The sequence below is a fragment of the Hyperoodon ampullatus genome (assembly GCF_949752795.1).
Source record: "Hyperoodon ampullatus genome assembly, chromosome: 2".
NCBI lineage: Eukaryota > Metazoa > Chordata > Mammalia > Artiodactyla > Ziphiidae > Hyperoodon > Hyperoodon ampullatus.
Window position 1 is genome coordinate 59,654,125 of NC_136915.1, and position 25,215 is coordinate 59,679,339.

At 40.9% G+C, this 25,215-nt stretch overlaps 1 protein-coding gene across 1 annotated transcript; it reads right to left on the reverse strand.

The window, feature by feature from the left end:
• Positions 1-797: 797 nt before the first annotated feature.
• DIRAS3 (DIRAS family GTPase 3) lies at positions 798-25,215 on the reverse strand (the record flags this gene model as incomplete). The annotated part of the gene is made up of 2 exons (XM_079726587.1): positions 798-1,558; positions 25,170-25,215. 2 exons carry the CDS (start codon positions 25,213-25,215, stop codon positions 798-800), a joined length of 807 nt encoding a protein of 268 aa, XP_079582713.1.

The window sequence follows — 25,215 nt, forward strand, 5'->3', positions numbered from 1 at the left end:
GGGCAGGGGCATCAGTGTGAAAAATTCTTATTAGAAATCTTCTCCAGATGTGACTGGCAATGGGTAATGGGTAATGCAGTGGGTGATTTTTGTTGTTGTTCAGTGAAAAAGAAATTATTACAGCTGATTGCATGCAGGAAAAGCTTTATTAAGTCACGGAACTGTTACAATTTTTTTAAACTGCAGTGTAGAATACTCAAACATTTTTAAATGACTTAGGAAACAATTGGTATATATTTAGTAAGCAAGTTCCACTATCACAATTTTCTCTGCTCCCACCCTCAATGCTCAACTATAGAACGTTCATTTATTTATCATGTTTAGTATCTCTGTCTCACAGTCATCTGTCAGAGATTTTGTTGCAAAAACATGTCTCTTAACAATTAAATACACAGTGGGAAGATATGATCAGACATTTACAGGACTTGAAATGTTTAAGAATAATACAGAATAATAGGATTACAAGAAGGGCAGTGAGATCTTTCAATTCATTTTGCTATTTCCATTCTCTTTTTTAAACATTCATCTCTAAAGTCAGTCCAAGTCCCATCCTTTAAAATGCATCCTGTTCCTTTTTCCTCTCCTCCTCCAATGTCCATATTTTAAAGATTCGAGTTCTCTTGCCTGGGGAAAAGAAAAGTTACTAACTCACAAGGGACATTTATTGACATCTAATTGTTACAACCCAAACCACAGCACAAAAGTCAGTCGTGTACAGGTGACACAGCACAATGGGGTCGGTCCATGTTTTCAGCACACTGAAGGAGAAGAGGGTCGGGCTCCTTAAGGCTCAGGGTTCACATGATGATGCACTTGCCCAGCAGCTTCTCGGCGGTCTTGGGGATCTGGGATTTCTTCTGGGGAGGCTGCGCGGCGGTGGCAGCGGCGGCGGGCTTCTTCTCGAAGTTTATCAGCATCTGGAACAGCTCCTGCACATTGATATTCATCTTGGCGGAGGTCTCCAAGAAGGCGCAATTCCACTCCGACGCGTAGGCAGCCCCTTCCTTCTCGCTTACCTCCCGGTGGCTCTCATCGCACTTGTTGCCCACCAGGATGACGGGGCACTTCTGCGGGTTGTTGCCTTTGAGTTGACGGATCAGCTCATAGAGGGGCTTCAGCTCCTCCAGGGTTTGCTTCTTGGTGACGGAGTAGACCAGGATGAAGGCGTGACCCCTGGCAATGGCGAGGCGCTGCAGACCCCGGTAGCGGCGGCCGCCGGTGGTGTCGGTGATGTGCAGCGCGCCCGCCTTGTGGCTGCAGCCCAGCGCCTGGCGGTAGGTATCTTCGATGGTCGGCAGGTACGCCTCACGGAAGTTGCCGCGCACCCACCTCTGCACCAGCGCGCTCTTGCCCACGCCGGCCGAGCCGAGCACCACCACGCGGAAATCTCTGCTCCTCCTCTGGGGCAGGCAGGTACGGATGACGATCACGGTAGGCAGAGGCCGCAGCCGCTTCATCAGCCGTTCCTTGAGGCCAAAGCAGGAGTTGCCCATGGTTGGGTATTGGCGGGGAGATGCGTGCACACCTTCTCTGACACTTGGCCAGCAGTGAGGGAAGCCTAGGCAGGAAGAGAGAAAGAGAGGAAGAGTGAGCGATGGGAGTCTAACCCGGAATGGTGTCTTGTCGCAGCGCCTGCCTGGCCCGCCGCTCCCTGGGGACTGGGGGCGGGGGAGGTGGGAGGGGTGTCTGCCTCATCTCGCTCCCTAACCCCACCTTCCTCTCACTTCCCTCCTCCCTCCTCTGCGGCGAGCCCGCCACCCACCCCACGCACCTACGGAAGGCAATGCGGGCGGGGAGGAGGGCAGGCTCGCCCCGCACCTATTCCAGTAATACCTTACTGTTACTTTCGCGGTGGCTACGCACCCATTTTTATTTTTCACGCCAGATACTCCACTCTACAGAATGCCGCAATAACGGACAGCTTGCCAACCCTTAAAACACGCACGTCTGAGCGATGTTACCAAACATTTTCTCCCCAAATAAGCCCTTGTTGTCTTCTCTCCTTCGGTATGAAAAATTGTGCGCGTCTCTGACATGGATCGATCACTGCGGGCAAGGTTAGGTTGCTGCAGACATCGCGATCCAGGGTGTGGTCACGGGGGCAGCGAGGGGCGCCCAGGGAGCCCACAGAGTCCAGGATTCGTGACGCTAACAGAGACCCCTTACCTGCAGCAACTGTCCCCAGGTACCCTCTTCCCTGACAACGCACCCACCGGTTTCCACCCCACGATAACCCAGGCTGGTTCGCCCGCTATGCCGCGCGTTCATGTGCCCGAAAAAAAAGGCGGAAGATAGCTTTTACCTCTTTCCGAGGCGGGAACCTCGCGGCAAATTCACTCCTTGCCGGGGTGGGCTTCGGCCGCGGACGCAGCGGCGGCAAGTAATTGCGTAACCAAGTTCCGAGCTGCAGCTGGCAACCAGCGCGCTCGGAGGCTCGGGGCGAAATGCTCCAACGGGGGGACTGAGGCTGGTTAGCCAGAGCCAGGGGGCGCAGGCTGGGAGACTCCACTTGCATGGCTCACGGAGGGGGGATTGGGCTATGAGGGGCTGACCGAGCCCAGACGCGCCCCCCACGCAGTTCCCCCGGCGTCCCCCACACGGGTACCCACAGCCCGGGCGGGGGCGGGGGTGGGAGGCGGTCCTGCGTTCACAGGCGCCCGCCCATTGAGGGGGCTCTGCTTACAGCGCTGGCGATGCAGGCATTTCTCACCTACTGCATTCCTCACCATTTCTGTGCTTTTGCCCCCTGCGGGGTTAGCCTTTCCCAAGCCTCGCCACCTTCTTTTCACTGAGGAATGGCCAGTTAGAATTCTTCCCACTACTGGTGCCAGACACTTCACCGCATCTCATCCACTTCACTTAGTAAACATTTGTCCAGCGCAAAACCCAGTTTCTGTCTTTGTAGGGGAAGACCAACAGAAGTCTCTTCTGTTACAAGAGACTTCGGAACCTGCCCCCGGTAGGATTTCCTGTTGTATAGACATGTGCTGTGTTTAAGGGTTGAGGGGTATCCTGTACACCCAGCGACATTAAGCAGCTATCACATCCATCATCACTATGTGTACAATACGTCTTATTTAGTCATCATCACAAAAACCTCGTAAGAGAATCGAGACTGGAATGTAGGCAGCCTTCTAGGAGCAGAGAGCGACCCCTGGCTGACAGCCAATAAGAAAACATGGACCGCAGCGATAGCAACCGGATTTTTCCAACAACCTAAATGAACTTGAAAGCAGATTCTTCTCTACAAACTGCGCATAAGATCAGACCGCCAACACTTTGATTTTAGCCTTAATTAAGCAGAGAATCCAGTTGAGCCCATCCAGACTTCCGACTTACAGAATTGTGGGTTCTGCGGTTGGGAGTCGTTTTAAGCCACAAAATTTGTGGTAGTTTGTTACATAGCAAAAGAAAACTAATGCAGCAGGTAAAATTACTTGTTCAAGGCTACAGGGCTCATAAATGATGAACCTAGACCCAAACCTAGTTCTCCTCACTCCAAGTCTTGTTCTTTTTCTGGTATTATCATTCCGTGTCATTAAGCTGATATACTATATTTTACTCACTAGTGAGAACATTTTTATAGCTTTTCTTTCTTACCCAAAAGCTCATGCGTGTTAGGTAGAGATCAAGAGCACACGTTTTAGAGGCAGAAAACTAGGTTTAGAATGTTTGTGGGTTTTTTCCCTTTTCCTTCTTTTGAGTACATCTTAATATACCTTTGAGCTGTGGGATCCTGGAGAAATTACTTTTCTGTAGAAGGGGAACTGATACCTGTGAGAAAGAATTGTGGGGAGGATTCAAGGAGCTACTGCCTGAAGACTATTTAGAAGGCATATAGAATGCAATAGGTAACATAAATGACAGCTATTGACCTTCACATAGTAATACAGAAGTCTGTATACACATAATCCTGTAGTCTTTGAGTATTTTAAGAGCGGCTTTTTGGAAGTGCCAATGATCTTTTTATTCAATCCAAAGAAGAGCAGATTTCAGTCTGGAAAACATAGCAGGTTTGGGGGTAAATAAGTTGATAGAAGAACTTGGGTCAGGAAGGAAGTAGGGTGAGAATTCTAAGCATTGATGAAATCTTTGCACATTCCTCCTAAAACTCTGTTGAAATTAGGGCAACTACAAAGTCTTTAGAAATGAGAAAGACTAGAAAAGAGGCTCTGGAAACTGAAACTGACAGGCATCGGTTTATCCCAGAGCAGGCTACTTGGTGCTTGACAAGTTGTCCTCTATATTGGGGGGTAGTTCTAATTCTTAGTGAAGTTTTCTTAGTTTACCTGTCACTCCACTCACTGATTCTAGTTTCATCTTCTGGAGTCTGGAACTGCATTGATCAATCTGCTCCCTTGGATAACTTTATATCCTTTCAGCCATTTGAAGACAGTCATGTCCCATCACTAAGTCATTCATAACATTGGAAGTGGCCTGAGGACCATCTAGCCAAGCCCTTCGTTTTGGTGATGAGGAAACTGAACCTCAGAGGCCACATCATGCCCCGCCTCCTGACCAAGCTTACTCTTCTCTCCCTCAGCCTCCTCTTCTGTTTGAAAACAACTGTTCCTTGGGGGGTGTGGGTGTCTTTTTCTCCACCACTTTTTAGATTTTTCCAATTTTTATAATGCACAGTTGTTTTTTTACAGTAAAAAAAGAAAACTAAAAATACATGTTTTAAACATAAAAAAACAAAAGGAAAGAGGCTCCTGAAAACACTGATATGGACGATGAATGAAGGTGCCTCTGGAGGCAAGACATTTAAAATAAAGAAACACCCAAAAAGAAGATGAGAAGCAGAAGGTGGAGGAGGAGGAGGAGAAGAGAAGGAGGAAGAAGAAGAAGGAAAAAGCTGCGGGGCGGGGTGGGGGGGCTTCCCTGGTGGCGCAGTGGTTGGGAGTCCGCCTGCCGATGCAGGGGACGCGGGCTCATGCCCCGGTCCAGGAGGATCCCACATGCCGCGGAGCGGCTGGGCCCATGAGCCATGGCCGCTGAGCCTGCGCGTCCGGAGCCTGTGCTCCACAACGGGAGAGGCCACAACAGTGAGAGGCCCGCGTACTGCAAAAAAAAAAAAAAAAAGCTAGGGGTTGTGGAAATATATCCCAAAGCTAAAGCCTTCAAATGCCAGAGAGATGAAATTAAGAGATTATAAATAGAATTCACAAGGAATAATGAAAATTTGAAACCATAACTTCTACATCCAAACCAAGTCTTGCACCTCAAAAGCCAGTATAAAATATCTCACCTTAAGAGCCCTAGCCCAGGGAACCAGCACTGTGGTGGGCCAGAAGTGTCAAAGGAATGGGCCATTGAGTAGAGTTCCCTGTCCTTTACAGTAGGTTCTCATTAGTTATCTATTTTATATATAGTAGTGTATATATGTCAATCTCAATCTTCCAGTACATCCCACCCCCCCTTCCCCCTTGCTACATGTATAAGTGATGCACTTTGCCATACAGCAGAAACTAAAACTACATTGTAAAGCAACTATACTCAAATAAAAATTAATTTAAAAAAAAATAAAAGGAATGGGCCAGACCAGAGTTCTGGAGCAAATATTGGCTAGTTAGGATCCACAGTTTGGAGATATATCAGGGAGAAAAGACAATTAATTGAAACTAACACTGAGATGAAACAGATGTGGGAATTATCTGACAAAGACTTTAAAGCAGCCATAATAAGAATACTTCAACAGGCACTTACAAATTTTCTTGAAACAAATAAAAAATAAAAACATTAGCAAAGACCTAAATAGACGTTTCTCCAAAGAAGACTTACAGATGGCCAAGAGGCACATGAAAATATGCTCAACATCGTTAATTAATTAGAGAAATGCAAATCAAAACTACAATGAGATATCACCTCACATCAGTTAGATTGGCCATCATCAAAAAGTCTACAAACAGTAAATGCTGGAGAGCGTGTGGAGAAAAGGGAACCCTCCTACACTGTTGGTGGGAATGTAAATTGGTACAGCCACTATGGAGAACAGTATGGAGGTTCCTTAAGAAACTAAAAATAGAGCTAGCATATGATCCAGCAATCCCACTACTGGGCTTATATCTGGAGAAAAACATAGTTTGAAAGGATACGTGCACTCCAATGTTTATTGCAGCACTGTTTACAGTAGCCAAGACATGGAAGTAATCTAAATGTCCATCAACAGATGAATGGATAAGGAAGATATGCTACATATATACAATGGACTATTACTCAGCCATTAAAAAGAAAGAAAGAATGTCATTTGCAGCAATGTGGATGGACCTGGAGATTATCATACTAAGTGAAGTAAGTCAGACAGAGAAAGACAAATATCATATGATATCACTTATATGTGGAATATTAAAAAAATGATACTAAATGAACTTATTTACAAAACAGAAACAGACTCACAGACTTAGAGAATGAACTTATAGTTACCGAGGGGAAGGGTGGGGTGGGGAGGGATAGACTGGGAGTTTGGGATTGACATGTACACACTGCTATATTTAAAATAGACAAACAAGGACTGCCCTGGTGGCACAGTGGTTACGAATCTGCCTGCCAATGCAGGGGACATGGGTTCGATCCCTGGTCTGGGAAGATCCCACTTCCATGGAACAACTAAGCCTGTGTGCCACAACTACTGAACCTGCACTCTAGATCCCATGAGCTACAACTACTGAGCCTGCATGCCACAACTACTGAAGCCCGTGCACCTAGTGCCTGCACTCCACAACAAGAGAAGCCACTGCAATGAGAAGTCCACATACTGCAACAAAGAGTAGACCCCGCTCTCTGCAACTAGAGAAAGCCCGCATGCAGCAACGGAGACCCAACACAGCCTAAAATAAATAAATATTTTTAAAAATAAAAAATAAAATAGACAACCAATAAGGACCTACTGTGTAGCATAGGGAACTCTGCTCAGTACTCTGTAATAACCTAAATGGGAAAAGAATTTGAAAAAGAATAGATACATATATATGTATAATTGAGTCACTTTGCTGTAAACCTGAAACTATCACAACATTGTTAATCAACTATACTCCAATATAAAATAAAATTTTAAAAAATGTTCAGCAAAGAAATAAAATGTATAAAAAGGATCTAAACAGAAATTATGGAACTGAAAAATACAATAATAGAAATTTTTTAAACTTTCTGAATGGTCTTGATAGTATAATGGAGATAACATTGGATGAATCAGTGAACTTGAGGGAGGATAAAAAAATAAAATCTACTCAATATAAACAATAGAGAGAAAATAGACTGGGGAAAAAAATGAACAGAGTCTCAAGGACCTGTGGTACAGTAACCAAAATCCCAACATTTGTATCATCAGAGTCCCATAAGGAGAGGAAAAGAAGTTTAAATGAGTATGGGAAGAAATTACAGCTGAAAATCTCCCAAATTTGGTGAAAGACACAAACTTACAGTTCCAAGAAGCTGAGCAAACCCCACCAGGATAATTCCAAGAAAATCCATGCCAAGACACATAATTGAATTCTGAAAACTGAACACAAAGAAAAATTCTTAAAAGCAGCTAGAAATAAACAATATATTACCTGTCAGAGGAACATTATTTCAGATGATGGCAGATATCTCATCTGAAACCACAGATGCCAAAGGAAATGGCATGACATTTTTCAAGTGCTGAAAGAAAAGAGCTGTCAACTGCAAATTCTATATCCAACAAAATGGTCCTTCATGAAAAAAGACATGTTCAGATGAAGAAAAACTAAGAGAATTTGTTGTTAACAAACCTACCCTTAAAGAGTGGCTAAAGGAAGTTTTATAAACAGAAAGGAAAAGATAATTTGGAACTTCATAAAGGAAAGTAGAGTATCAAGATAGGTAAAAGAAAAAGTAGGGGTAAATATGATAGACAATCCTTCTTTTCATAAGTTTTTACAATCATGATGATCAAAACAAAAATTATAACACCTGATACTCAAGGCAATGATATTAAAAACTGAGGAAGGTAAAGGGACCTGAATAGAAGTAAGGTTTTCATACTTCACTCAAATGGTAATAGATTATGATGTCATATATGCATATTGTAATACCCAAAGCAATAACTTTCTATACAAAGAGATATACTCAAACACACTAAAAATAAATCAAAATAGAATCCTATAAAACATTCCAGGGCTTCCCTGGTGGCGCAGTGGTCGAGAGTCCGCCTGCCGATGCAGGGGACACGGGTTCGTGCCCCGGTCGGGGGGGGATCCCACATGCCGCGGAGCGGCTGGGCCCGTGAGCCATGGCCGCTGAGCCTGCGCGTCCGGAGCCTGTGCTCCGCAACGGGAGAGGCCACAACAGTGAGAGGCCCGCGTACCGCCAAAAAAAAAAAAAAACATTCCAGTAACCCACAGGAAGGTGATAAAAGAGAAACAGAGGAAAACCAGGAAACAAATAATAAAATTGCATACTTAAGTTCATATGGTACAAGGACCTGTGGTACAGTAAGCCCTCATATATCAAGAATCACCTTAGGGCTTCCCTGGTGGCGCAGTGGTTGAGAGTCCGCCTACTGATGCAGGGGACACGGGTTCGTGCCCCAGTCTGGGAAGATCCCACATGCCGCGGAGCAGCTGGGCCCGTGAGCCATGGCCGCTGAGCCTGCGTGTCCGGAGCCTGTGCTCCACAACGGGAGAGGCCACAACAGTGAGAGGCCCACGTACTGCAAAAAAAAAAAAAAAAAAAAGGAATGAAATAATGCCATTTGCAGCAACCTGGATGGACCTGGAGACTATCATACTAAGTGAAGTAAGTCAGACAGAGAAAGACAAATATCATATGATATCGCTTATATGTGGAATCTTTAAAAAATTGATACAGGTGTATTTATTTACAAAACAGAAATAGACTCACAGACATAGAAAACAAACTTATGTTTTCCAAAGGGGGAAGGGGAGGGAGGGATAAATTGGGAATTTGGAATTAACAGGTACACACTACTACATATAAAGTAGATAAACAAGGACCTACTGTATAGCACAGGGAACTATGTTGAATATCTTGTAATAACCTATAATAGAAAAGAATCTGAAAAAGAATATATATGATATATATACATTAGTTATATATATATATATATATATATATATATATATTCATTTGTTATAAAATTAATGATGCAACTAAACATACAACCCAGAGTACATACCTACTACTACTAAACATACATACCCAGAGCTCTTGGGTATTTATCCCAGAGAAATGAAAACTTATGTTCACACAAAATGCACACAACTTTATGTGTGAATTTTGTACACAAATATTTACAGCAGGTTAAATCATAGTAGTAAAATACTGAAAACAACCCAGCCATCCTTTAGCAGGTGAATGGTTAAACTATGGTACATCCATATCATGGAATACTACTCCAAAAAAAAAAAAAAAAAAAAGAGAGAGGGAGAGAGAAAGAGAATTATTGATACAGGCTACAATTTGAATAAATCCCAGGAGAATTATGGTGAGGGGAAAAAAAGCCAGTCACCAAAGGTTGTATACTCTATGATTCCATTTATGAAACATTCTTGAAATAAAATTATAGAAATGGTGCTAGTAATAGGGCTTAGAGATGAGGGAAGAGGCATGGAAGGAAGGTGGGTATTCTTGTAAAAGGGCAACAGGAGAGATTCTCATGGTGATGGAACTGTCCTGTATTTTGACTGTGGTTGTAGATATGCAAACCTATATATTTGATAAAATTCCATACCATTAAATGCATACAGAGATGAGTACAAGTAAAACAGGGGAAATCTGAATAAGAGCAGTGGATTTTATCAATGTTAACATCCTGGTTCTGATATTGACTACAGTTTTGCAAGATATTACCATCGAGGGAGACTAAGTTACTCAGGCTCTCTCTGTATTATTGCTTACAATTGCATGTCAGTCTTCAGTTACCTCCAAGTAAAATCATTAATTTTAAGAGGCATTTGCAAAAAAGCCAAAAACAACACATCTCTTGTGGCTCCCTGTTGCCTACAGAATTAAAGTTCAAACTATTTATCTTCAGATTTCCAGCTCCCTGCAAACAGATCCCAGATTCCCTTTCAAATCTTACCTTCCACAAGTCTACACACACTGGCTTAATAACTGGATATTCTTGGGTGTTCCTGTGTCTGCTTCTCCACTCAGTTCATCCTCCAACCCCATCCCCTCATCCACATGCCCCAATCCTTCCCTCCTTCTAAGTTCACCTCCAAATGGCACATCCAGCTGGAGGGAATCCCTCCCTCTGAATCCCCATGCACATTTTACCTTGTATTATAGCTTTGTATATACTTGTTTTATACTCTCCACAAAGCTATGAGCTTTTCTCAGATGGAACTGAGATTCATTTATCTCTGATTCCCTTACAGGTGTTAGTAAGCACCATCATGTAACTCTCAGAGGTGACCAGGATGGTGTGGGGTAATGTAGATTCCATCAAGAGGGGTAGAAGTCCCTGTAGGAGTTCCGAGCTCTCGAGCCAGCTGGCTTCTCTCCAGCTGTGGTTCCACCACCTGTTTATAATTTGGCCTTTAATTCTATCCTTAATATCCTCAACTGATAATAGGGAAATACATGGCAAGTGTTGACATGTTAAAAGCACCTTCCTCAATACCTGGCAACAAGTAGACACTCAAAATGCAGCTGGAGTTTGGAGACCTGGTCTCCAGTTCCTATTTGCTCACATACCGCTTGTTTGGACTTAGACAAATAACTTGTTTTCCTTTTATATTCAGTTTCTTCATCTGTAGAAGGGGGTCAAAAGTACTCCTGTTTGAAGTAAGATTAATTGACTTATGTGTGTAAAATTCAAGCAGGATATTGCCTGTGGAATGTGAATAAGCTAACATCCATTTGAGTCTTTGCTATGAGCCTAATATATTACATGTGTTTATTCATTTGGAACTTATATTATGAGTCCATGAAGTGGAACTAATGCTGTCTCCATTTTACAAATGAGGAGACTAGGCATAGAGAGATTAACTGCACGGTAGAGGCTAGGAATTCTGGCTACCTCTCGGACTTGTGTATTTCACACCATGCTGCCTCTCTAGCAGAGACAGGTGGTGATGTTTAGGACCCTCACAATCATAATTTGGGGAATCTGTTTTCTTTCCATTTCTTTCTGGGTTCTTCCCCTCTTTTAAGCTCTGTAGACAACTAATGGCAGTTGTGTTCCCCACCCTTCACCAAAAAATAGTATCTTCTTTACAGTTTTCATTTCCAAGATCAGTGTTGCTTCAGACTCTCTTCCTTTAACCCTGCAACGATCTTCTCCCATTCCTATGACTTCTATTCCCAGCCTGACTGCTTTCTCCTAGCACCCTGATGCTATAAACAGCTCCTTGTTCATAGAGATATTAGCTCCTACCTCATAAAGAAAGGAGGACACCAGATAAAACTCCAGCAGCCCCTAGCCCACACATATCCTGCAGCATTTTCTCTTTTCTCCATCCAAGGCTGATGCCTTCATCTGAGCCCTGGAGTGCTTTTCAACCTGTGGTCCTAGGATCACCTGAATTGGCATCAACTGGGATGCTTGTTAAAAATACTCAACCCAACTTACATGATGCTACATGTCAAATTTGTTCAATTAAAAAAAAATACACAACCCACATCTACAGAATGAGAATATATGGGTGATACCTGGGGGTCTGCATTTTAACAAGGCCCTCAGCTGATTCTGATACAGAAGAAAGCTTGAAACTACTTTAGCACCTTGCTTGATCCATCATCTCATCTCTAACCTAACAGAATGAGTGAAGGGGGGTCAAAAGGTTAAAAGAAAGACGAGATAACAAGAAAAAAGAAACACAAGAGGAAAAGCAAAACTGGAGGAGAAAATTTTGAGTATGATTTTGAATATGTTGAATTGGAGATGCCTGTGGGACACACAGGAGACTATTTCTAGTACTCAGTTGGAACTATTGAATAGAACTCCAGGGAAAGATGGATATAAATCCACTATATTTAAAATGGATTTCTTGTAAATATATATATAGTTGGATCTTCTTTATCTACTCTGTCTCTGTATTTTAATTGGTATATTTAGACAATTCATATTTAATATGATTATCGGTGGTTAGACAGATTTCATGATTATATTTCCTGGAACAAGAACTGGAAACCATGGTTTGCAGTGGATTTCTGTGCTTCTCCCAGATTCAAGAGAGAAAATTTTAATACCAACGTGTCGACATTCTTGGGATATTTCAATGTTTTAGGCAATTTTCTTAACTTCTCTATCCTCAGTCTCCTCATCTGTAACATTGGGATAATAGTGGTACCCTACTCTATAGAGTTCTTGTGAGCAAATAATGAGTATTTCATGAGTAAATAAATATAAAATGCTTGGGACAGTGTCTGGACATAGTAATCACTCAGTAAATGTTAGCTATTCTCACTTACGGGGAAAATAGGGCTAAATATTTAAAAAAATAAAAGGTATACAGGTTGGAAAGGAAGAAATAAAACTGTCTTTGTTTGAGGGTTACATGATTGTCTATGTACAAAATCCCAAACAACTGACAAAATAAAAAACCCACTTGAAATGGGTAAATGACTACAGCAAGATCACAAGATACAAGGTAAATGTACAAAATCAATTGCTTTCCTTCATACCAACAATGAACACTGGAACTTGAAATTATTAATACAGTACCATTTACATTAGCATCAAAAACCTTGAAATAAAGAGGGAAGACATATGGGAACATATGTATATGTATAATGGATTCACTTTGTTGTAAAGCAGAAAATAACACACCATTGTAAAGCAATTATACTCCAATAAAGATATAAAAAAAAACCTTGAAATACTTAGGTATAAATCTATCTAAATATATATAAGATCTATATGCGTAGAAATAAAAAACTCTAATGAAAAAAGTTTAAAAAGTTCTAAATAAATGAAGAGATATTCTGTGTTCATGGATTAGAAGACTCAGTATTGTTAAGTTGTCAGTTCTGCCCAACTTGATTTATAGATGCAATATGATCCAAACTAAAATCTGAGCAGCCATTTTGTGGGTGTCAAACAAACTAAAGATTATATGGAAAGGCAAAACAAACAAATAAAAGGCAAAACTAAATAGCCAACACAATACTGAAGAAGAATAACAAAGTTGAAGGACTGCAATTACCCAACTTCAAGATTTACTATAAAGCTATAGTGATCAACATGGCATGGTATCTGTGTATTCTGCTATTGTTGGATAAAGTATTTTATAAATGTCAATTAAGTCTAGTTGATTAATGGTGCTGTGTCAGTTCAACTGTGTTATTACTCAGTTTTTGCCTGCTGGATCTATTAATTACTGAAGGGGTATTCAAGTCTCCAAATCCATAATAATAGATTTGTCTATTTCTCCTTGCTGTTCTATTAGTTTTTGCCTCGTATGTTTTGATGTTCTGTTGTTAGGTACACACACATTAAGGATTGCTATGTTTTCTTGGAGAATTGACTCCTTTATCATTATGTAATGACCCTCTTTATCCCTGATGATTTCCCTTGTTCTGCAGTCTAATTTGTCTGAAATTACTATAGCTATTTCAGCTTTCTCTTGATTAGTGTTACTATAGAATATCTTTCTCCATCCCTTTACTTTTAACCTATCTGTGTCTTTATATTTAAAATGGATTTCTTGTAAATATATATATATATATATATATATATATATATATATATATATATAGAGAGAGAGAGAGAGAGAGAGAGAGAGAGAGAGAGAGAGTTGGATCTTCTTCTTTATCTACTCTAACAGTCTCTGTATTTTAATTGGTATATTTAGACAATTCATATTTAATGTGATTATCAGTATATTTGGTTTAATATCTACCATGTTTGTAGCTGTTTTATATTCATTGTACTTGTTCTTTGTTTATTTTTTCCCTCTTTTTCTTCCTTCTCTGGTTTTAACTTAGCATTTTATATAATTCCATTTTCTCTCCTCTTAGCATATCAATTTATAATATACATTTATAACAAATTTAAGTCCACTTTCAAATAACACTTCAGATGAAAGGCAGGTGACCTATAATATTCCCAATTAATCCCTCTCATCCCTTATAAATTTATGTCATTCATTTCACTCATCCATATGCTATAATCACCTAATGCATTTTTACTATTATCAGTTTGAAGTTACCTATTAGATCAATTAATTAAAAAATAAAAATTTTTATTTTACTTTTATTTATTCCCTTTCTACTGCTCTTCTAGTCTTTATTTAAATCTGAAATCTGAGGAAAAGCTTTAGAGAACATGCTGTCTGGAGAGAACCTTGAAGGGAGAAGAGGCTATTGGGGAAGAGACGGACAGAAGAATGATGCCAAAAGCCACAGAGCCAAGAAAGCATCTATGGATGAAATAGTAGTTGAATTGGAATCCCTCCTAGTAATCATCTGTGGTTTAATTACCTCATTTCCTAGGTGAGTAATCTGCCCAAGTTTACACAGCTAGAAAGTTGCAGAACTGGGATTCAAACCCAGGAAGAGTGACTTCAGCACCTATTCTAACCACAGAAGGATGTAAGAACTTGCTCAAGATGTCTCAGCCAATCAGACACAGCCAGGACAAGATCTTAGTCCCTGTCTCCCAGACCCTCACCTTCCATTCTCCCACAGGTACACATCCTGAAACACAATTAATACTCAGAAATACTATGGAGATTTTAGAGAGTTAACATAGTTTTCTAGGGTTAACATAGTTTTCTGGGGTCAAGGTTAAAAAAAGAATCAGAAATGATATATCCTCAGGAGGCAGAGAGGATTTGTAGTTTCACTCATTACGGCTTTGAATAAGCTGCCAGCATAGTCTTCTTTTTTTTTTTTAACATGTTTATTGGAGTATAATTGCTTTACATTGTTGTGTTAGTTTCTACTGTATAACAAAGTGAATCAGCTATACGTATACATATATCCCTATATCCCCTCCCTCTAGCATCTCCCTCCCACCCTCCCTATCCCACCCCTTTATGTGGTCACAAAGCAGTCTTCTTAATGAAATGAGCCAGAATCCTTCTTTGGAAACTTTCCTAGACAATCAGGTCTATGTAAGTGAATACTTATACCCTAGACCCGAGGGAATGCACCAACCAAATGAAGGCTCCTTGAGGAGGGGGTTGGCGGGAGGAGAGTGTCAGACACCACAATGGGACTGGCAGAGGAGATCTTTCCTTCTTTCTTGGAGTATTACAGGTAAAAGATTATGTATTCACAGAACAACAAGGATGGGTATTAAAAACATAGTGCTCACTGTAAAAAAGTAAGAAAGTGGGATTACCTAATCATATAAATTAAAGATATATGCCCACAAAACAACATTATACATTTTGCAGGAACACATACATACAAGATACATATTAACACATTAGAGTAGTTGCATATGGGAGGCAAGGAAAGACAGTGAGTTATACAGGACATATATATATATATATATACATACACATATATATATTACATATTTACATTTCTTATACATACTTGATTTATATAAGGATATATATAATTTTATCTCCTTATATAAATCGTGTGTGCATGTGTATATTACAACCCTGAACAATGATAAGGTGCTTGAGGGCAACATCTGTAAATGACGCATTTTAGAAACCCTCACACTTCCTGGTTTATAGTAGGCAAACAAATATTTCTGAATGAATGGCTTCATTTTCAACTTCCCCAATGTTCTGAGCAGTACCTGCCAGACAGAGCAAAGACCTTTCTTCCCAACACCTCCCTTGCCCGTGCTCCCAATTCTCTCTGTGCCACTAAGTTCTATTAAAGTAGCAGGAAAGAGCTGCCTACAAAGAGAGGAATAATTATTAAAGAATGAAAATAATTATCCCCATTAAAAACAAGAGGCACATTTTATGCCCCTTTTAAGTTAAAAAGTTTAATTTTGCAGCATATTCCCCTTTGATTTTTTCCATGTGCACAGTGTTTCCACTGTAAAATACTCATTGCCTAAACAAAAGCATCCTTGTACATGTTCATAAAGAGAAATAAGTTTTCACCCCATTGTGTTATTTCAGCAGGATTCTGAATGCTGTTTTTTTTCTGTGGAACACAATGGTATATACTCCTTGTTTCACTGTTTTCAAACAAAATCATGTTTCTGCCAGTTAAATTGAATTCGGCAAGGCTGAATTTTTAAAAGGATTTTAAAATACTATAACAGTTTTAGATTCACAGAATTATCACAAAGATAGTAAAGAGAGTTCCCATATACCTCACAGCCAGTTTCCCCTATTATTAACATCTTACATTTGTATGGTACATTTGTCACAATAAATGAACTGATATTGATACATGATTATTAACTCAAGTTCATTTTTTATTAAGATAGCCTCATTTTCTTTCCTAATGTCCTTTCTGTGTCTCAGGATCCCAGCCAGTTTACCACATTATATTTAGTTATCTCCTTAGTTTCCTCTTGGTTGTGAGTTTCTCAGACTTCCCCTGTTTTTGATGACCTTGATAGTTTTGAGGATTATTGTTCAGATATTTTGAAGAAAGTCTCTCAAGTGGAGCTTGTCTGATGTTTTTCTCATAATTAGACTGGGGTAATGTTTTGGGAGGAGGACCACAGAGGTACAGTGCCATTCCCATCACACCACATCAAGGGATACACCATCAACATGACTCATCACTGTTGACATTTTCCTTGATCACCTGGTTGAGGTAGTGTCTGTCAGGTTTATTCACTGTAAAGTTATTCTTCTTTTTCTCCCTTTCCATCCTATACTTATAAGCTTACTTTTAAATGTTAAGACTAATTAATGAAATTCCAGAGGCTGGTCTTAAAAATGAAGTCTTTACAATTAGCAAAAGGATTCTCAGAAAAGAACGAGAAGAGGTTTCCCTTCCCCTGTACCAACTGTGGGAGAGCTGTTTCCTTCTGACTCAGGAAGATTGCATGAAGAATCTGATTTGATAAAGCTTTAAATTGACAAGACTCACAAGAATGTTACTTTTGTTTTCCTGTACAATATGGAGATGTGAATATGTGTCACTTTCCAATTGGTTCTGCTCTTTGCTAATGTACATTTGTCCTTGGCCACATAAGGTGAGAATACTGTAACATATCATAGAAATAATGTAGGAATCAAATGCAGAGATTAACAAAAGACTATGAAAATATTGGAAAAAAGAACAATTTCAACCAGGCAACTTGAGGACAGTTTCATGAAGGGTAGGACATGTGAGTATGGTTTTAAGAGATAGAAGAGGCTGAAGGAACATCACATGCACTAACACGAAAAATGAAAGGACAAGACATAGGAAATGGAGAGCTCTAATATCTGAGCACACAGGATGGGCAGAACTTTTATACTAGGCTAAAGAGTTTGCACTTCATTCTATGAGCATAGGTGTGGGGGACATTGAGATTTTGGGGTAAGGAGAGTAATATGATCATATCCGAGTTTTAGAAAAGTAACTGGCAACTGTTTAAAGGAAATTGGAAGGATAAAAACTTAGAGAAAGACAGCAGTTATAAGGGCTTCCCTGGTGGCGCAGTGGTTAAGAATCCGCCTGCCAATGCAGGGGACACGGGTTTAAGCCCTGGTCCGGGAAGATCCCGCATGCGACAGAGCGACTAAGCCCGTGCACCACAGGTACTGAGCCCGTGCTTTAGAGCCTGTGAGCTACAGCTACTGAGCCCACATGTCACAACTACTAAAGCCTGAGCGCCTAGAGCCCGTGCTCCACAACAAGAGAAGCCACGGCAACGAGAAGCCCACGTACTGCAACGAAGAGTAACCCCCGCTTGCTGCAATTAGAGAAAGCCCATGCACAGAAGCAAAGACCCAATGCAGACAAAAGTAAACTAGTTAAAAAAAAATTTTTAAACGGAGAGGAGCTTCAAGATGGCGGAAGAGTAAGACGCGGAGATCACCTTCCTCCCCACAAATTCATCTACATGTGGAACAACTCCTACAGAACACCTACTGAACGCTGGCAGAAGACCTCAGACCTCCCAAAAGGCAAGAAACTCCCCCACGTACCTGGGTAGGGCAAAAGAAAAAAGAAAAAACAGAGGCAAAAGAATAGGGACGGGACCAGTGGGAGGGAGCCATAAAGGAGGAAAGGTTTCCACACACCAGAAGCCCCTTCGCAGGCGGAGACGGGGGAAGCTTTGGAGCCACGGAGGAGAGCGCAGCAACCGGGGTGCGGAGGGCAAAGCGGAGAGATTCCCGCACAGAGGATCGGTGCCGACCAGCACTCAGCAGCCCGAGAGGCTTGTCTGCTCACCCGCCGGGGCGGGCGGGGGCTGGGAGCTGAGGCTCGGGCTTCGGTCGGAGCACAGGGAGAGGACTGGGGTTGGCTGCGTGAACTCAGCCTGAAAGGGCTAGTGCGCCACGGCTAGCCGGGAGGGAGAAGGGGGAAAAGTCTGGAGCTGCCGAAGAGGCAAGAGACTTTTTCTTCCCTCTTTGTTTCCTGGTGCGCGAGGAGAGGGGATTCAGAGCGCTGCTTAAAGGAGCTCCAGAGACGGGCGCGAGCAGCGGCCATCAGCGCGGACCCCAGAGACGGGCCTGAGACGCTAAGGCTGCTGCTGCCACCACCAAAAAGCCTGTGAGCAAGCACAGGTCACTATCCACACCTCCCCTCCCGGGAGCCTGTGCAGCCCGCCACTGCCAGGGTACCAGGACCCAGGGACAACTTCCCCGGGAGAACGCACGGCGCACCTCAGCCTGGTGCAACGTCACGCCGGCCTCTGCCACCGCAGGCTTGCCCCGCACTCCGTACCCCTCCCTCCCCCCAGCCTGAGTGAGCCAGAGCCCCCGAATCAGCGGCTCCTTTAACCCCGTCCTGTCTGAGCGAGGAACAGATGCCCTCAGGCGACTTACACGCAGAGGCGGGGCCAAACCCAAAGCTGAACCCCGGGAGCTATGTGAACAAAGAAGAGAAAGGGAAATTTCTCCCAGTAGCCTCAGGAGCAACGGATTAAATCTCCACAATCAACTTGATATACCCTGCATCTGTGGAATACCTGAATAGAAAATGACCAAATTGAGGAGGTGGACTTTGGGGGCAAAGATATATATATATATATATATTTTTCCCCCCTTTTTCTCTTTTTGTGACTGTGTATCTGTATGCTTCTGTGTGTGATTTTGTCTGTATAGCTTTGCTTTTATCACTTGTCCTAGGGTTCTGTCTGTCTGTTTTTTTATTTTAAAAAAACTTTTCGTAATAATTACTTTTTATTTTCATAACTTAATTTTATTTTATCTTCTTCTTCCTTTCTTTCTTTTTTTTCTCCCTTTTATTCTAAGCCATGTGGATGAAAGGCTCCTGGTGCTCCAGCCAGGCGTCAGGCCTGTGCCTCTGAGGTGGGAAAGCAAAGTTCAGGACACTGGTCCACAGGAAACCTCCCAGCTCCACGTAATATCAAACAGCGAAAATCTCCCAGAGATCTCCATCTCAATGCCAAGACCCAGCTTCACTCAATGACCAGCAAGCTACAGTGCTGCACACCCTATGCCAAACAACTAGTAAGACAGGAACACAACCCCATCCATTAGCAGAGAGGCTGCCTAAAATCATAATAAGCCCACAGACACCCCAAAACACACCACCAGACGTGGACCTGCCCACGAGAAAGACAAGATCCAGCCTCATCCACCAAAATACAGGCACTAGTCCCCTCCACCAGGAAACCTACACAACCCACTGAACCAACCTTAGCCACTGGGGACAGACACCAAAAACAATGGGAACTACAAACCTGCAGGCTGCGAAAAGAAGACCCCAAACACAGTAAGTTAAGCAAAATGAGAAGACAGAGAAACACACAGCAGATGAAGGAGGAAGGCAGAAGCCCACCAGACCTAACAAATGAAGAGGAAATAGGCAGTCTACCTGAAAAAGAATTCAGAATAATGATAATAAAGAAGATCCAAAATCTTGGAAATAGAATACAGAAAATACAAGAAACGTTTAACAAGGACCTAGAAGAACTAAAGAGCAAACAAATAGTGACGAACAACACAATAAATGAAATTAAAAATTCTCTACAAGGGATCAATAGCAGAACAACTGAGGCAGAAGAACGGATAAGTAACCTGGAAGATAACATAGTGGAAATAACTACTGCAGAGCAGAAGAAAGAAAAAAGAATGAAAAGAATTGAGGAGAGTCTCAGAGACTTCTGGGACAGCATTAAACACACCAACATTCGAACTATAGGGGTCCCAGAAGAAGAAGAGGAAAAGAAAGGGACTGAGAAAATATTTGAAGAGATTATAGTTGAAAACTTCCCTAATATGGGAAAGGAAATAGTTAATCAAGTCCAGGAAGCACAGAGAGTCCCATACGGGATAAATCCAAGGAGAAATACGCCAAGACACATATTAATCAAACTATCAAAAATTAAATACAAAGAAAAAATATTAAAAGCAGCAAGGGAAAAACAACAAATAACACACAAGGGAATCCCCATCAGGTTAACAGCTGATCTTTCAGCAGAAACTCTGAAAGCCAGAAGGGAGTGGTAGGACATATTTAAAGTGATGAAGGAGAAAAACCTACAACAAAGATTACTCTACCCAGCAAGGATCTCATTCAGATTTGATGGAGAAATTAAAACCTTTACAAACAAGCAAAAACTAAGAGAATTCAGCACCACTAAACCAGCTTTACAACAAATGCTAAAGGAACTTCTCTAGGCAGGAAACACAAGAGAAGGAAAAGACTTACAATAACAAACCCAAAACAATTAAGAAAATGGTAATAGGCACATACGTATCGATAAATACCTTAAATGTAAATGGATTAAATGCTCCCACCAAAACACATAGACTGGCTGAATGGATACAAAAACAAGATCTGTATATATGCTGTCTACAAGAGGCCCACTTTAGAGCTAGGGACACATAGAGACTGAAAGTGAGGGGGTGGAAAAAGATAGAGAAGAAAGCTGGAGTAGCAAGTCTCATATCAGACAAAATAAGACTGTAAAATAAAGACTATTACAACAGACAAAGAAGGACACTACAGAATGACCAAGGGATTGATCCAAGAAGAAGATATAATAATTGTTAATATTTATGCACCCAACATATGAGCACCTCAACACATAAGGCAAATACTAACAGCCATAAAAGGGGAAATTGACAGTAACACAATCATAGTAGGGGACTTTTACATCCCACTTTCACCAATGGACAGATTATCCACAATGAAAAGAAATAAGGAAATACAAGCTTTAAATGATATATTAAACAAGATGGACTTAATTGATATTTATAGGACATTCCATCCAAACAACAGAATACACATTCTTCTCAAGTGCTCATGGAACATTCTCCAGGATAGATCATATCTTGGGTCACAAATCAAGCCTTGGTAAATTTAAGAAAATTGAAATCATATCAAGTATCTTTTCCGACCACAATGCTATGAGAGTAGATATCAATTACAGGAAAAATTCTGTAAAAAATACAAACACATGGAGGCTACACAATGCACTACTTAGTAACTAAGAGATCACTGAAGAAATCAAAGAGGAAATCAAAAAATACCTAGAAACAAAGGATAATGAAAACATGATGACCCAAAACCTATGGGATGCAGCAAAAGCAGTTCTAAGAGGGAAGTTTATAGCTATACAAGCCTACCTTAAGAAACAAGAAACATCTCAAATAAACAATCTAACCTTACACCTAAAGCAATTAGAGAAAGAAGAACAAAAAAACCCCAAAGTTAGCGGAAGGAAAAATCATAAAGATCAGATCAGAAATAAATGAAAAAGTAATGAAGGAAATGATAGCAAAGATCAATAAAACTAAAACCTGGTTCTTTGAGAAGATAAACAAATAGATAAACCATTAGCCAGACTCAACAAGAAAAAATGGGAGAAGACTCAAATCAATAGATTTAGAAATGAAAAAGAAGAAGTAACAACTGACACTGCAGAAATACAAGAGATCATGAGAGATTTCTACAAGCAACTCTATGCCAATAAAATGGACAACCTGGAAGAAATGGACAAATTCTTAGAAATGCACAACCTGCCAAGACTGAACCAGGAAGAAATAGAAAATATGAACAGACCAATCACAAGCACTGAAATTGAAACTGTGATTAAAAATCTTCCAACAAACCAAAGCCCAGAACCAGATGACTTCACAGGCGAATTCTATCAAACATTTAGAGAAGAGCTAACACCTACCCTTCTCAAACTCTTCCAAAATATAGCAGAGGGAGGAACACTCCCAAACTCATTCTACAAGGCCACCATCACCCTGATAGCAAAACCAGACAAAGATATCACAAAGAAAGAAAACTACAGGCCAATATCACTGATGAACATAGATGCAAAAATCCTCAACAAAATACTAGCAAACAGAATCCAACAGCACATTAAAAGGATCATACGCCATGATCAAGTGGGGTTTATCCCAGGAATGCAAGGATTCTTCAATATACACAAATGAATCAATGTGATACACCATATTAACAAATTGAAGGACAAAAACCACATGATCATCTCAGTAGATGCAGAGAAAGCTTTCGACAAAATTCAACACCGATTTATGATAAAAACCCTCCAGAAAGTAGGCATAGAGGGAACTTTCCTCAACATAATGAAGGCTATATATGACAAACTCACAGCCAGCATCATCCTCAATGGTGAAAAAATGAAACCATTTCCACTAAGATCAGGAACAAGACAAGGTTGCCCATTCTCACCACTATTATTCAACATAGTTTTGGAAGTTTTAGCCACAGCAATCAGAGAAGAAAAAGAAGGAAAAGGAATCCAAATTGGAAAAGAAGAAGTAAAGCTGTCACTGTTTGCAGATGACATGATACTATACATAGAGAATCCTAAAGATGTTACCAGAAAACTACTAGAGCTAATCAATGAATTTGGCAAAGTAACAGGATACAAAATTAATGCACAGAAATCTCTGGCATTCCTATACACTAATGATGAAAAATCTGAAAGTGAAATTAAGAACACACTCCCATTTACCATTGCAACAAAAAGAGTAAAATATCTAGGAATAAACCTACTTAAGGAGACAAAATAGCTGTATGCAGAAAATTATAAGACACTGATGAAAGAAATTAAAGATAATACAATAGATGGAGAGATATACCATGTTCTTGGATTGGAAGAATCAACATTGTGAAAATGACTCTACTACCCAAAGCAATCTACAGATTCAATGCAATCCCTATCAAACTACCACTGACATTTTTCACAGAACTAGAACAAAACATTTCATAATTTGTATGGAAACACAAAAGAGCCTGAATAGCCAAAGCAATCTTGAGAAAGAAAAATGGAGCTGGAGGAATCAGGCTCCCTGACTTCAGACTCTACTACAAAGCTACAGTAATCAAGACAGTATGGTACTGGCACAAAAACAGAAATATAAATCAATGGAACAGGATAGAAAACCCAGAGATAAACCCACACACATATGGTCATTTTATCTTTGATAAAGGAAGCAAGAATATACAGTGGCGAAAAGACAGCCTCTTCAATAAATGGTGCTGGGAAAAGTGGATAGCTACATGGAAAAGAATGAAATTAGAATACTCCCTAACACGGTAAACAAAAATAAACTCAAAATGGATTAAAGACCTAAATGTAAGGCCAGACACTATCAACCTCTTAGAGGAAAACATAGGCAGAACACTCTATGACATAAATCACAGCAAGATCCTTTTTGACCCACCTCCTAGAGAAATGGGAATAAAAACAAAAATAAACAAATGGGACCTAATGAAACTTCAAAGCTTTTACACAGCAAAGGAAACCATAAACAAGACGAAAAGACAACCCTCAGAATGGGAGAAAATATTTGCAAGTGAAGCAACTGACAAAGGATTAATCTCCAAAATTTACAAGCAGCTTGTGCAGCTCAATCTCAAAAAAAACAAACAACCCAACGAAAAATGGGCAGAAGACCTAGTCATTTATCCGAAAGAAGATATACAGATTGCCAACAAACACATGAAAGAATGCTCAACATCATTAATCATTAGAGAAATGCAAATCAAAACTACAATGATATATCATCTCACAATGGTCAGAATGGCCATCATGAAAAAATTTACAAACGGCTTCCCTGGTGGCACAGTTTTGGGGAATCCGCCTAACAATGCAGGGGACGCGGGCTTGTGCCCCGGTCCGGGAAGATCCCACATGCAGCGGAGCGGCTGGGCCCGTGGGCCACGGCTACTGAGCCTGCACTCTGGAGCCTGTGTTCCGCAGTAGGAGAGGCCATGACGGTGAGAGGCCCGCAGAAAAAAAAATTTACAAACAATAAATGCTGGAGAGGGTGTGGAGGAAAGGGAACACTCTTGCACTGTTGGTGGGAAAGTAAACTGATACAGCCACTATGGAGAACAGTATGGAGGTTCCTTAAAAATCTAAAAATAGAACTACCATACAACCCAGCAATCCCACTACTGGGCATATACCCGAGAAAACCATAATTCAAAAAGAGTCACATACCAAAATGTTCATTGCAGCTCTATTTACAATAGCCAGGACATGGAAGCAACCTAAGTGCCCATCAACAAATGAATGGATAAAGAAGATGTCGCACATATATACAGTGGAATATTACTCAGCCATAAGAAGAAACGAAATTGAGTTATTTGTAGTGAGGTGGATGGACCTAGAGGCTGTCATACAGAGTGGAGTAAGTCAGAAAGAGAAAAACTAATACTGTATGCTAACACGTATATATGGAATCTAAAAAAAAAAACAAAAACGGTCATGGGGAACCTAGGGGCAAGATGGGAATAAAGATACAGACCTACTAGAGAATGGACTTGAGGACATGGCGAGGGGGAAGGGTAAGCTGGGACAAAGTGAGAGAGTGGCATGGACATATATACACTACCAAACATAAAATACATAGCTAGTGGGAAGCAGCCGCATAGCACAGGGAGATCAGCTTGGTGCTTTGTGACCACCTAGAGGGGTGGGATAGGGAGGGTGGGAGGGAGGGCGACGCAAGAAGAAAGAGATATGAGGACATATGTATATGTATAACTGATTCACTTGGTTATAAAGCAGAAACTAACACACCATTGTAAAGCAATTACAAAAATGTTAAAAAATAAAGATGTTAAAAAAAATAGGAGGAGAAAATTAAACAAAAAAAAAAGTGGAAAACTTTTGGAGGCAGAATAGACAGGATTTGGACCAATACCGTAGTTAACAGTAGCAGAGACCGGCAGGATGCTCACCAAAGCCAT